The sequence below is a fragment of the Nematostella vectensis genome, chromosome 4 (assembly GCF_932526225.1).
Source record: "Nematostella vectensis chromosome 4, jaNemVect1.1, whole genome shotgun sequence".
NCBI classification, from domain to species: Eukaryota; Metazoa; Cnidaria; class Anthozoa; order Actiniaria; family Edwardsiidae; genus Nematostella; species Nematostella vectensis.
The window spans coordinates 13,286,158-13,301,546 of NC_064037.1; the positions used below are offsets into that span (position 1 = coordinate 13,286,158).

A 15,389-nucleotide genomic window follows, 5' to 3' on the forward strand; every position below is an offset into this window, starting at 1 on the left:
AGTAATTTCAAAAATATATGTTTACGCTGCAAAAAGGTCTGGGTGGGGCCGTACGGCGTGATTTTTAATTCCAGTTAAAACCACGGGGTACCCACGACGGAATTTTTGGATTTTTTGACTGAACCAATATTCAGACAAAGTAAACTAATCATTCTTGCATCTAAAGGTCCATTTTATTTAATTTAGTGAAAAATCTGCTTAGAAAAAGAGCCTGGGAAGGGTTTTGGGGTACCACAGGGTACCCACACTCTCAAATTTGGAAAATAATTAAAATTCGAAAGAGGGGGGGGGGGAAGGTTTCATATTCTGGCCCACGGACTACCAATTCAGGGGCGTGCCTAGAGAAAAACACAGGGTGGGGTCTAGAGTAGTAATAAATTGACCACGGATCAATAAAGTTAAAATCGGCATCCTTATTTTAGCTATCCAAATGCACACATGAAATTAAATGCTTCGAGTTACCAACAAAGAGGTCAAGCGGAGTCGAACTCATCTCGTCACGTGAGCAGGGTGGGGTCTGGACCCAACGTGCCTACAAATTGTCTGACGAAAAAGAATATTTGTCATCAAAATTCGATTGGATTTACGACGACTCTTATATTTCAGAGGAATCATCCCAGCTGTTGTTTGGGAGAATTCCAGAGAAGATCAGTGGAGCACGAGACGCTGTGCCATCGCATGACTTTCCGTCATGAAAGTGACCAATCCCACCAATCAGAGCGTCTGAATGTTTGGGAGAATTCCAGAGAAGATCAATGGAGTACGAGACGCTGAGCCATCGCATGACTTTCCGTCATGAAAGAGACCAATCCCACCAATCAGAGCGTCTGAATAATTTTACGATTTAAAATAAAATATTTATTTTAAATACATACATCGGTGTCTGTTAAAATATCGCTTAACAGTTTGTTTGTTATTTACAATAAATATAGTCATGGAATATTATCTTGCACTTCGGGAATGCTAGGTCATTTGATCGTAGGAAGAGTTTCTCTGGCTGAGATCATTCGCTTGCGAGCTCTCTGAAACGCATCTAAAGAGGAAGAACATTTGGATAAAATAGAATATAACCACGACAATGTCATTATTCTTATAGGTAAAGTCAAAACAATAACAACAACGGTAACAACAAAAAACTACCAACCACAAAAGCATCCAAAAAAGCACAACGACTCAATAAAAACATCCGCTTTCAATAACAACATTATAAATGCTCGATACTCAATGTTACTAGCCTTCCTCGCAGCCGTTTTTAGGAAGGTCGCTCACTCCAGCGGCGCCTGCCTAAAAACGCCTGCGAGGGAGACTACAATATGGACCGCCTTGGGTTAATTGACGAAAACGCTAATTTCAAAATTCATACTTGAGCTCTATATGAAAAACTGTTTCTACTTCAAGTATGAATTTATAGAAATATTTCGCCCGCGCACACCCAGAGGCTCAGAGGAATGCTGAATTATGAGAGCGCGGATACGTTGAATGATAGCTTTCCTTACCCATAACTTGGCCAAGAGAGTCCAGAGCTCTTGTACCTCTAAAGAGTAAAAGTACGGGTCAGCCAATAGCCAAATTATAATACTCTGACGACATCACCTACCCTAGCCTGTTGGTAATACCCTGACGATATCACCTACCCTAGCCTGTTGGTAATACCCTGACGATATCACCTACCCTAGCCTGTTGGTAATACCCTGACGATATCACCTACCCTAGCCTGTTAGTAATACCCTGACGATATCACCTACCCTAGCCTGTTAGTAATACCCTGACTATATCACCTAACCTAGCCTGTTAGTAATACCCTGACGATATCACCTACCCTAGCCTGTTAGTAATACCCTGACGATATCACCTACCCTAGCCTGTTAGTAATACCCTGACGATATCACCTACCCTAGCCTGTTAGTAATACCCTGACGACATCACCTACCCTAGCCTGTTGGTAATACCCTGACGACATCACCTACCCTAGCCTGTTAGTAATACCCTGACGATATCACCTACCCTAGCCTGTTAGTAATACCCTGACGACATCACCTACCCTAGCCTGTTAGTAATACCCTGACGATATCACCTACCCTAGCCTGTTAGTAATACCCTGACGACATCACCTACCCTAGCCTCTTGGTAATACCCTGACGATATCACCTACCCTAGCCTGTTAGTAATACCCTGACGATATCACCTACTCTAGCCTGTTGGTAATACCCTGACGACATCCCCTACCCTAGCCTGTTAGTAATACCCTGACGATATCACCTACCATAGCCTGTTAGTAATACCCTGACGACATCCCCTACCCTAGCCTGTTAGTAATACCCTGACGATATCACCTACCATAGCCTGTTAGTAATACCCTGACGATATCACCTACCATAGCCTGTTAGTAATACCCTGACGACATCACCTACCCTAGCCTGTTAGTAATACCCTGACGATATCACCTACCCTAGCCTGTTAGTAATACCCTGACGATATCACCTACCCTAGCCTGTTAGTAATACCCTGACGACATTACCTACCCTAGCCTGTTAGTAATACCCTGACGATATCACCTACCCTAACCTGTTAGTAATACCCTGACGATATCACCTACCCTAGCCTGTTAGTAATACCCTGACGATATCACCTACCCTAGCCTGTTAGTAATACCCTGACGACATCACCTACCCTAGCCTGTTAGTAATACCCTGACGATATCACCTACCCTAGCCTGTCTAGGAGAGTCCGTGCGTGTTTCTTTGACTTTTTTGACTCCATGAATGCTCTGTAAACAGAAATATGTGAATTAACCTGAATGGGTTTGGCACAGCTTGAAGGTAAAAAGGCTTACGTTACAAAAGCATTATAATCAATGAAAGTCAAATGTTAGCCACAAATCAGAATGGAAGAATACCAAGTGTGAAAAACTATCAATTTCCAATTGTTGTTTGGAAACTCTATTAAAATATCTTAAATGAATTTTGGTAAATGAGATAAACATTTTTAGATGATTATTTCGCAATTTCCTTTGAATAATTTGTTTTCCAATGTTTAATTAAAATTATAACTAAGGTGTGGCTGATAGGGGCAAACGATCGATTGTCGTGAATGGCATTGTTTACATTGGACAGTTGGACAATTGGTAAGCATGCTCAAGTACTTACTGGCATTGCTGTACCACGTTCAGGCGAATAGTCACACTTCCTGATGTTGCGGTACGGAAATAAAACTTGCTCAAGACCTTTTCCTGCGTTGGAAATAAAATGTCCAACAAGAATAAAATGTGTTTTACCAATACTGCTATAACATGCAACCTTACTAGTGTGTCCTACATATGACATATAACGATAAGGTTTTCTTAAAATAATAGTACCTGCTGAGCAAATATGCAACAGGTATCGCAAAAAGGGCAAAACAGGTAAGAGCGATTACTCTTAGACACGGTATGCTCATTAGAGTGATAAAAGTGAGAGACGGAAACACGGACGAGTGAAAACAATGACTCTATATAACAGTATGGACAGTAGAGTTGTGATCGTGAAAGTGGAAAACACAGAGCGTTGCCGACTGGATTTTTACCTCGGTGGCCACTGGCTGCTGAGGGTACGTAGGATCCTCAAGCTCAGGGGAGCCGCCAATAAAAAAACGTCTTAACTCTGGAACTGGACCATTACCAATAGGCCGCCACGTGTTGATAACGATTTCATGGGAGCCTGCAACCACACAAACACCTGGTGAACATCACAGCATGCAAACCACACAACACCCAAGCCTGCAAACCACACAACACCCAAGCCTGCAAACCACACCACCTAGTCTACAGCAGGGCTTGCGAACCACTCAAACACTCAATCAACAATAGGGCATGCAAACTACACAATAACCCAGCCAACAATAAGGGATGCAAACCAAACAACACCCAAGCCTGCAAACCACACCACCTAGTCTACAGCAGGGCTTGCGAACCACTCAAACACTCAATCAACAATAGGGCATGCAAACTACACAATAACCCAGCCAACAATAAGGGATGCAAACTACACAACACCCAGTAAACCAGAGGGTATACAAAACACACTAACACTTAGTGAATAGCATAGACAATCTCAATAATATAGGCAAAATGACATTAGTGCAATCGTTTGTATGTGTAAAACGTAAACGGTAATCACAGCCGTTGCCAGAACCACTACTTTAGGAACAAAAGAACAATAAAACTATAAATATATAAAATAAAAATAAATATGAGCCGCGAGCTACGGTTACTTGACTCATTAGCCCCCACAGAAAACATGACAGATATGTCTTCTTCTATACGTAGGATTCGATCACGACATGCATGACTGTTGGATGATTGAAAATGGTAACTCACCCGCTTTGTTGGGTATGACGGTGTAGCCATAGCCTTCAGTTCGGTGTCGCTCCCAGCTATCCAAAGACATGACTTCCACAAACAATAACGGCCACTTGACGAATGCGTCAGGGCTATGACGAGCATCGTACACGAGAGAGTATTCAAATGGAAAACAGAAATGAGCTACGTCATCCTAGAAAAAAATAACACCTCTTTAGGCCCTTCTAGCAATTCATCACCTAAAAATATCATGGCCCGAGTTACAAAAAAATAAAATAAAATTGAGAGGAAAATTTGAACCATCTAGGCCTTCTGGAGACTTGCAACATTTTCCCAGCCGTAAAGGAAATGGGCTGACAAGAATGCTAACAGCTCGGCATCCAAGCAAGAGATGAAATCACCAGTTCCTCTAAGAAAGGAATTACCAACAGCTGGATATTTTCTTCCATAACTCGCGCCGTTTCTAAAACACATTCTTGTCCTCTCTTGTCGGACCCGTGGTTTCCACACACAGTTGTTATGTACAAGATCACATGTTTACAGACTCCGAGGGATTAAAGAACTCTACACACCCAAACAAGCAACGAAAGTGATCCAAGCCTATGCTGACTATAAAACTGGGGTTGGTTCAAAAGGGGGTAGTGATGGAGGTGCAAAAAAGACAAGGCACCATATGTTCGCCTTTTACTGAAAGAAAGTCGAGAGACGATTTCGATTTCGGCTTCGATCCTGTTCACAAACAGAAGGGTTTTAATGAACAGGGCATTTGACCAGAGGCTCAGCAATGTCAGTCGTGGCAAGCATGACATGACGGAAAAAACCCTGAACATGTGCACTTCGAAGAGATGGAGAAAAAAGATACAATTTCTTACAATGGCCATCAGTTCCTTGCATTCCGGAATGATTTTCCCCTTTTCAAAACACAAAAAATGAGTGGCTGAAATGCACATACCCTTATTTTGGCTTTTTAAGACAATTTTTTTCTTGATAATCCTTGCGCTATGTAGTGGGACGAAAACCTCAAATTTCAATGATACTTTACAAAAAGTCGCATCAATTTAAAAAAAGTCGCATTTGATATTTTGTTTGATATTACTCACTAAGTAATTTGGAAAATTTTCCGCCTTATTTGATGTGAAATGATTGGATAAGTCAAGTCATGTTTTTCCGTCATGCCGGCAAGCATCGGTCTGTCTGCAGAAATAATCATAACTTGGTTGACTGACTATGCGTTGACTTTGAGATTCTACTACAGGAAAGAGTTTACAGATGGGCCCCATCATTTCCTCAAGATTCCTGAGGATTTCAACGTATAAGGAATTTGGCAAAATTCTTTTGCCTGAGTGTATAGTTTCATAGAAAAGCAATACCTGCTTACCTCTCCATAAGCTTTGACATTGCAAGTGTGTGTGACACCAGACATTATCGGTGATCCTTCAAAGGTCCACTCTGTAAAGAGCAAACACGTCTTGTCTAAAGTTCCATAGATAAAGATAGATAATTATGAAGGAAATCTGTACAAACCTGAGGGCGACTCAAGGAAAAAATGGACGTAAAGACCATCATACTCAAACCCTTTAGCTGATACTACGAGGAATCACAAAAAGATAGACAATCACATTAAACAAAAAGCTGATACTAAAGGGAAATACAAAAAGGTAATAATTCCCACAAAACCTTTAGAATAAACTGCGAGAAAAACCCCTTAGCCAACATTACACAAAACAAAAAGAAAAAAGTCATTTACTAAAGAGCCTTCAGCCAATGCTTGAATGCTTGGAGACAAAATTGTAACCATTTATTCAAAGGACTTTACTGAAATTCTTTAGTTGAAAGCAAATTCTGTCACCTTGAATGGAAAGTTTTTTTTTTCTTTTTCTTTTAACTTACCTATTTCCCCAAACAAGTCAAGTCTCAACACTCCTGGTTCAATCTGTAGTGAAGTTGAAAGAGGTGATAACATGAGAGAGTAGGTGGTAGTAAGTTTACTTTTGGTTGTGAACAAAGAATAGTATAATGCTAAGTTTCTGCATTTGTTAATCTAAACAATAAGTTGGGCTAAGAGAGGTAAATTGAGTGTAATTTTACTGAAGCAAAATAATACATGTATAACTACAATTTGGACAGCATATCTATCACCTGGTAGGTTGAAGGGAAGGATATAGAATGAATATAAAGTTGTAAAGCCTTTCTCTTACCACTGATTCAAATTCTTGACCGATTTGTGATTGTAAGTACAACGCATGTCTGTTGTAAAGCTACATGACAGAGGAAAACAAATTTAACATCAAGAAAAGAAACATAGTCATTAACAAATATAGACATGCTACAAACCTCATTAAAACTTTTGATCTCTTGCTCTTTTTGGTCACTAAAAAATATATATATTACAAAATCAAATTTCTTACAATCTGTTAGAATGTTCATACTATCATCAACAACAGCTACATAAAAAAATATCAACATTAAGATAACAATAAATTAATGGATGCTTTAGCTAATAAAAACAATTATCTCATATAAACATTTATCTTAATCTAGCACACACCTAGTCATGGCTTGGGAGCAGTGCTCTATCATGTATTCATAAACATCTGTGAAAGAACCCAAACATTTACCTCAGCTCCTAAGAAAGCAGCCTTATTGATAAACGATGCAGCAATATTAGGCTAGCCCACCCCAAGACTTTCCCCAATGGTAGCTTACATCAACACTTCACCCCAGGGTAGCCCACCTCAAGACTTTCCCCAATGGTAGCTTACATCAACACTTCACCCCAGGGTAGCTCATCTCAGGGCTCCACCCCAGGGTAGCTCATGTCAAGAATTTACCCCAGGGTAGCTCATCTCAAGACTTTACCCCAGGGTAGCTCATCTCAAGACTTTACCCCAGGGTAGCTCATGTCAAGACCACCCAAGAGTAGCTAACCTCAAGACTTCACCCCAGGGTAGCCTATCTAAAGACTTCACCCCAGGGTACAGTAGCTTTAATCAAGACTCCACCCCAGGGTAGCTCATCTCAAGACTTCACCCCAGGGTAGCCTACCTAAAGACTTCACCCAAGGGTAGCTCACCTAAAGACTTCACCCTAGAATAGCTCACCTCAAGACTTCACCCCAGGGTAGCCTATCTAAAGACTTCACCCAAGGGTAGCTCACTTTAAGACTCCACCCTAGAATACCTCACCTCAAGACTTCACCCCAGGGTAGCCTACCTAAAGACTTCACCCAAGGGTAGCTCACTTTAAGACTCCACCCTAGAATAGCTCACCTCAAGACTTCACCCAAGGGTAGCTCACTTTAAGACTCCACCCTAGAATAGCTCGCCTCAAGACTTCACCCCAGGGTAGCTCACCTCAAGACCCAACCTCAAGGTCGCTCACCACAATGCTATATCCCAGGGTAGCTAACATCTAATTTTCAGTCCAGGGTAGCTCACCTCTAGACTCTGTTTGTGTTTCTATACGATAACCCAAATGACCACCATTAAAATCGGGCTTCACTAAAATCTGTCCATTTATGTCGATCTGAAAAAGAAACACATTCAACTTACCTGACTAGAGTTTGCTGATAGCCTGGAAATTGGAATTGGGCTTAAATACATACACTTCATATTCAGGGCCCAGGTAAGTGGTTTCAACAAGCCATCCAACTTGCATTAATTTAATAAAAAAATGTTTGAATGGTGTATTATGTGCATGACAAACGTATTAGATTTTTTAATTTGACATGGAACACATGAAACATGGTTTGAACGTCATTTGAAATACTAGAGGTATTTGTCTTTTGTGCCAATTCTAGGTTCAGTAAAGTCCATGTGTGATGATTCGAAATCAATAAAAATGCAGAATGCTTATTAAATATAAAAGTCAGATGCTTGTTCAATGCGTACTAAAGAGCATTTCACGCAGCCCACAACTTGTGGGGTGGCAAACAAGCCCAACATTGCATTTCAATAAAATCAAATGATCAGTGAAAATGGTTTGTTGAATCTGTGCGCCTAGACAAAGAAAAATGGGTCTGTTGACACATCTAAAGTAAGACTTTCATGAAGGAACCTGGTGTTTATCAGAGGAGACAGCTAATCTGTCACGGACACTTGCAATTTCAAAGCTCATGGAGAGGTGTGTTTTATTACTGTTCTATGAAACTCAGGCCCGTAGCAAGAGGGGTTCGGACGAACCCCCCCCCCCCCCCCTGCCCGGCTTGAAGGTCTAAAATATTTTTTTATAATAATTATCTTTATTATTATCGATATATGTTAAAAAGCACTTTAACATTTTAAATACAAGATTGATTACCCAATGTAATATACCGGAAATTTGTTCTGCTGAAATGGAAAAACAAACCAGCCCGCTCAAAATCCTGGGTACGGGCCTGAAACTATAGTTAATTTTGCCGAGTCCTTTATACCTTGACATCCTCAGAAATCCTCAGCATATGATATTTTCTAGAGGATAAATGCTTTAAATGTGTATGGATATTAGATTTAGTTTCCATACCTTTATTGTACAGAGAGTGTATTCATCCTGGGGAGTACTTTTTCTGAAATTGTAATAAAACCAAGTGTGAGCGACATAATAACAGGAACAAGTCCAGCATTAGTGTTGCTCAGTAACGACGTTGCTACGCTGGTGGCGTTGAGCGCGCGCATAAACAAGGAATTCGTCATTCCAAGCTTTCCTGAAGTAAAAGAAATAAAAATATGCGTTTCAAGTTCCCAAAAATTGACTTTAAGTTGATCTCAGCCTTTTCGGAAGATGATATTTCCCATATTTTGTAAAAACGAAGATTTAGCAAAGATCAAGTCAAGCCAACCTTTTTGAAGCCAAAGTTTTCAATGTTCACTATGTACCTGCGTGCCCTGCAAACACCGAATGCTAGCACGTGCTGTATCAGAATATTAAAATACTTTTTCCATTTTCATCATGACATGACGGATATCGTTCCTTTAAAGTGTAAATGCCACGAAACACTATTGGAATTTGATTTTAAACTTCATCATGTGAGATATCAGTGTGTCTGAGCAGGCCGAATGAGCACGCGCGGGCTTTGTTTCACTTCTGGTTCTGCATTTTCTAAAAAAAAAGCTTTTTTGTCGCCAAGTTATTTCAAAATGAATATTTTTTTCTTTAAATTCTCCTTCATATAGCCAAGCATGGATTTAGCGTTAATCTAACAGAAACCAAAATTATATTAAATAATCTGGATTTCAGGACCTTTGAAAAATCATAAAAAATAACAATTACTCAATCCTTTTTAAAATGCAAATGTGCTTAATGCACCCATCCCTCAAGATTCATAAAACGTATTCAATATTTGTTTTCGAGCAATTTTACTTGAAATATTTGCTTTTATCTGTATCTATGACGTCACCGGGTAACGCCATCATAATAGTCAGCACACTTGTGGTGGTCAACTTGGCAAATATCAGACCCTTATGACTTTCAATAAGGCTTTTATGCTATATTCACTTTTCCTTAGCAACAGATGTCAGTACACCCTTAAAGCGTAAAATATTAAGCGCCCCCCAATGGGGGCCCCACACCCCAAAATGCAAGTATGAATTAATGCAAGGCTTTTTGCACCAACATGTTACTCTTTTTTTTAACAATGAAATAGCATACTGGACTACTGTTAGAGTTGTTCATGTTTAATTTCTAACTGATCAATGATTGATTTAGCTTGATTTTTTTCAAATATGAAACTTGAAATAAAGATATGCATAATAATTTATAATTTTGAAAAGTGCCCCCTGCCAAAAGCTCCCCAACTGGAATTAGTGCCATCCTTACAACTAAGAAAATTAAATAAAGCACCTGGGGCACTAACAAACATTTGCTGTATTCAATGTCACCCTCTTTCTTCTCATCTCCCAACAAATGATATATCCTGGAGCCAGGTCAGCATTTACTGTATTGATTGTCACCCCCTTTCTTCTCATTCCCCAACAAATGATATATCCTGGAGCAAGGTCAGCACTTACTGTATTCATTGTCACCCGCTTTCTTCTAATCCCCCAACAAATATATATAATATATAATGGAGCAAGGTCAGCATTTACTGTATTCATTGTCACCTCCTTCCTCCTCTTTCCTCAAACTCACGATATATCCTGAGCCAGGTCTGCCATAATGTGCATTCTGCGAAAGGTTGTGCTTATCACATGTGCAGTATCCTTGGCTATCTCTGAAGTATATGTAGTGACAGGGTTTATGTGGTGGCTGAACCCGCCAGGGCGATGTCTGCAAGAACAAAGGTAAGGTACAGATCATAAAATGTGAATCTGGATATTTAGCTATGGGCCTAATTTTGATACCAAACGTCAGGGGGTGTCAGGAAATGCATGCCCCCCCTTCCCCCTATGACTGACAAAAATTGGCTCATTTCTTATTGAAGGATCATCAAATCTTATACATTTTCCATTTATGATATCTATGACTGCACTCCCTGCAAATACAGTTGTTAGATCAATCAAGTCACAAGCATTTATATCTTGCCCTTGGTCTAATTGCATTCCTGTGGGATTAAAAACCTTTTTTTTACAAATTCCCTTAAAATGGTATTTTTTTTCTATACCGTTGTGCAATGAGGATAAGTCTGTATTGAGTCTTGTAATGTACAAGCCGTGAAGTGTACCTTCTGTCCAGCTTGCTCCCTCCAACATTGCGCTGTCTCACGTTTAGCATTTTTTCGACCAGGAATGAAGGCACCTCCGTGGGTGAAGAAGTGAGTGTTCTTGACTCCTGTTTCAGATCACAAGACTCTTTGAGAGGTAAATTCAAGCCAAAATAAACAAAGAAATGACTGTGCTCATCATGCAAAGAAATGACGAAAAAATGAAATCTTTAAGGTGGCGCGCCGAGGTTGTTTTGGCTAAACAGCTTTATAATAAGTTCCCTATAGAAGACTCATTTTCAGCGCATTTTTGGAATTTTTTCAGATTTTATTAATACATCTATCCTTGGCGCACCAACCAGCAAGAAAATAAGCAAAAATGAATTGAATTTTGACACTAAAATCATGAGTCACCATAGCCGTAGCAGGCCTAGAAAGATTGAGGGGGCACAATACAGAAACATTAAGAAAACAATAAGGGGCAAAGCCACGCCCTTAATGGTCATTTCCATATATTGAAAATATAGGGGGAGCACGTGCCCCCAGTGCCCCACCCCCTGCTATGGCCCTGGTCACATGATCTGTTTGTGAAAGTTACCTATTCATTCAACCAATCAAAAAGTACCTCATCTAAGTTGACAAAGGCATCTTCATCCACATAACAAAATAGCCTTCTGTTGGGACGTCCTCCTCTTTCCCTTATAAAAAGAATAGAGCATTAACAGAAAATGCTTGTTTTAGTGCCTAGTTTCAAATAAACACCTTTTTTGAATACGATAAGACCCTGCTTTTTATTTCAAAACAAAGTAAGTAGTTGCACTTTTTTGATGTTTGATGATCAGGGGCGGATCCAGGAGCTCTAAAAAGGGAGGCCGAAGCAAGGGTTTCAAGAAAGGGGGGGGGCAGATTCAATGTTCTTCCGTGTATTTCCTTATGTTACTTTGTTTTTAAGCCAATTATCTGAAAATAGGGGGCCACTTGGCCTGCCCCTAAATATCAGAGATTCGCTGATTTTAGAAAACATTACAAAAAAATAATATAAAACTTCTGAATATAATGTATACAATACATATGTGGAATCACGGGTGGGCCAGTGTGCTAGCATGTGACGGTATGGGGCCTCTCACCTCTGCTGAAACTAGTACGATTCCAGGTCGAGACATGGATAGTACCTTTCTGTTTCTCTGTTTTTAATTTGACTTGTTGAACTTATGTGAGCTTACTAGAAGCTTGTGTTCCTCAGTTCCAGGATGGACTATTCTTAATGCATATTAGGATTTTAAAGTGTGTAAGAGCGTCGAGTATATGGGATGCTCTAAAACATTATTTAATTTACATATCCATTCCTCCTTCCTTCTGCTACAATTATCAGCCATACCTTAGTCTCTGGACTTCATCCTTATAATGTTGCTCAAGGCCTGAGCCATACAGAGAGTCTGACGAATAGATCTCCATCTCTCGCTGCACATTGCATATTTTCAGTAATGTATAAAGTAAAGCTTACACTTTATTATTCATAGAGTCTGATAAAAAGATATCTAACTCATGCTACATAATGCATAATTACAATGGGTAATTCCAGAAATTATCCGTACTCCGTATCCGTATCCAGATGCGTGGTGTTTCCATTGAAATATCTTTATTGGTAGCTTTTAAAATTGATTTTGAATTCTCAAAATTCAAAAAGCCAATGCTTTTCTGAATCAGTTTTGGCATGTCAATTTCAAGTGCACAGGTAGCCCAGGCTCACAGTGAGTGTAGGTTTATTACAGAGTTTGTATGAATTAGCAAATCTTGTTGAAATAAATATGCTGATTTGAAAATAAAACAGTAGCTTGATGTTGCTGCTACTCAAACCAGCCATTATTTGCCCTTTTAAGCTGTTTTAGCCGCTGCGAATTTTTCACGTCTCCTTCTGTAAATAAAATAGACAAGGTTGCAAACTCCGACAACAGCAAATTCCAAAGTGCTCAACAAATCCACCAATCCTTTCAAAATCAAGACTCGCACGGCAAAATAAACCTCACAGAATCATAGCACACATATTTATCTTTTCAACCATACCTTTTAATTGTCTATCAGTCCCCGTTTTGCCATTTGAGTGGCGAGAATCTTTCTTTTGAATTTGAAAATATTTGTGATAGTGACGCTCGATGGGCTGTTCATGGATAAAAAGACAATACATGCCATGCCAAATTCTGCCAGCTGGGGTAGGGTGCTTCGCATCAGTTTGACCTTGCCTTGTATCTCTGAGTCTTTTCCGACGTCCCTCCAAATCTAATTACAATCCCAATTTATAGAAAATGCCGAAATAAAATTTGTCTATCTTCAGCAATTTATTCATTTGTTTGTTTATTTTTCTTTCCTTGTTTGCAATCAATTCTATCTATAAACGCAACGGAAGTCCTCGGTACCGTATATCTTACAATAAGATAACATGTATATGTTTTTAATCTCATTTTTGGGGGGATTGGAATAATTTTTTAAAGAAAATCCCTAACAGCTTTTTTTATCTGTTGCAATTGCACCGCTTGACAAGGCACTTGCCGTGAGCCTGGGCTACCTGTGCCCAGAGAAATAAAATTTTCTAAAGATCAATTTAATTTTTACGTTTATACCCTAAAACTATGTAAAATCATGAAAATAATTTAATTTTTACGTTTATACCCTAAAACTATGTAAAATCATGAAAATAATGTTGGTACATAATTTGGTACATGATTTACTGGACTTCCAATTAGTTGCAGTATTTTTTAAGAATGGCAAACAGGCTAGCACGAAAATAGAGTGAGTAGAATTGGGCATTCTATTATACACATTCAATAACGAAACATCAATTCAACATACCTGAGAAAATGCTTTCTGTTGCCAGTAAAATACCATCTCCTCGGCTTCGTCATTGGCTTCTAACAAAAAAAAAATGCCAAATAGAAATTACAACTGACTTGGTTACGGTAGTGATTAAGGAAATTAGGATTTGAGTGGGTTGTGCTACGGGAATCGTAATACTTTATGCAAAAAACAGAGATGTAAAAACATACTGTACCATTTTAACATTATTTTTATTAATTTCCTAGATTCCACCACCCCTATGCAGACCACCTAGTTATTCTATCTACAGCTTGTTGTATTTTATTTTCTATTTTCTATTCTAGTTTTTTTTTTCCTTTTTCTCACACCCCCATCACATGATCTTCTGGCTGGGGGACTCAGTGTTGCCACAGACAAGTAAGCCGGAGGGTACAAAATGCAGGTTGCAGGTCAGATGCATGTTGAGTACAAAATTCAGGTCGGGTGATTTTACAGTTTTTTTTTTTTTTTTTTTTGCTTCCTCTATTTCATTCAATTTCTACGGCTCACATGACGCTCAGATTCTCTTTTATAACTAAGCATAAGCAATCCCGTGACTTCACTGCATATCTACCAAACTTTGGTCAATTAATGTATAATGTCAGATGGACAAGTGAAAAAAATCTAGACATTTTCGAAGGGGAGGAAGGTGGGTGGGGGTGGGGGGTGCACCGGTATGTTATACATGTAGCGGAGGAAAACTCATGGGTTTACGTTCTTATACAATTTTTACTGAGATTTTTAAACAGTTATACATTACTTGACCCAAGTTTGCTTGATGTGCAGCAAATCGCTGGCAAGATATTCGTATTATTCCCAAGGTCACGTAATTGCTTAGTAATAAACGAGAATCCAAGTATTCAATATTTTAACGCGTCACGTGAGAATGAAATAGAGAAAGCAAAAAAAAAACTGTAAAATCACCCGACCTGCATTTTGTACTCGACCTGCATCTGACCTGCATTTTGTACCCTCCGCAAGTAAGCACAATATTTAACTTATACTTAGCATCATGGGTAGCCCTACCGGTTTCTGGCCGGTTTCTACCGATCTCTGGCATTTCGACTGCTTCTCCCGCCATCTCAGCACCTTCCTGTACATCGTGTTGAGAGCCAATACGAAACCCAGGAAGAAAACTCGCGGATGTTATTTTCTTGATCTTCACCCTAGCAAATCAAGAGAATATTATCATCCAAGTACTTCCTAAGTTAAACTATAATCGAGCCAAATTGATGAGAATTCATAACATTAATTTGATGTTGTACCTGATCGCAAAGTTCTTTGGCATATCAAGCGATCTATAGTGTCCAACTTCGACGTTTTCCAGAAAGTCTGCCATTTTGTTTTCTCCCTCCAAAAATTTAAATGACTGTAGTTCTTTAGGACAGCGGCAAACGCGCAAAATACATTCGGTGGAAGTACGATCATTTTCCGATATGTTGAGCCAAAAGAGTTGTACGCATTGGTGTATCTATAGGTCATAACACATAGCATATATAACTTTTTGGTGTTTCTGTTAAAGTTTTGTTGTTTTGATGTTTAGTACAGTAATTTTCGGGGTGAATTTGTGTTGTGATAGAAATGGCT

The 15,389-nt window shown here is 39.3% G+C and overlaps 1 protein-coding gene across 2 annotated transcripts; it reads right to left on the reverse strand.

Annotated features, from left to right (window-relative positions):
- Nucleotides 1-835: 835 nt before the first annotated feature.
- Nucleotides 836-15,352, reverse strand: LOC5511072 (Meckel syndrome type 1 protein). 2 transcript variants are annotated; one of them, XM_048726900.1, is made up of 21 exons: nucleotides 15,068-15,350; nucleotides 14,829-14,968; nucleotides 13,800-13,858; nucleotides 12,331-12,413; nucleotides 11,578-11,650; nucleotides 10,974-11,080; nucleotides 10,442-10,579; nucleotides 8,837-8,879; nucleotides 7,774-7,861; nucleotides 6,885-6,930; nucleotides 6,671-6,707; nucleotides 6,535-6,594; nucleotides 6,227-6,269; nucleotides 5,861-5,923; nucleotides 5,715-5,785; nucleotides 4,355-4,529; nucleotides 3,562-3,695; nucleotides 3,147-3,229; nucleotides 2,708-2,767; nucleotides 1,497-1,534; nucleotides 836-1,033 (listed from the first exon to the last, which is right to left on the reverse strand). In XM_048726900.1, exons 1-21 carry the CDS (start codon nucleotides 15,139-15,141, stop codon nucleotides 969-971), a joined length of 1,680 nt encoding a protein of 559 aa, XP_048582857.1. In that variant the 5' UTR covers nucleotides 15,142-15,350; the 3' UTR covers nucleotides 836-968. The 2 variants fall into 2 exon arrangements, with proteins under 2 accessions (XP_048582857.1, XP_048582858.1); XM_048726901.1 differs by lacking the exon at nucleotides 5,861-5,923 and having other exon boundaries at nucleotides 15,068-15,352.
- Between the last annotated feature and the right edge of the window lie 37 nt (nucleotides 15,353-15,389).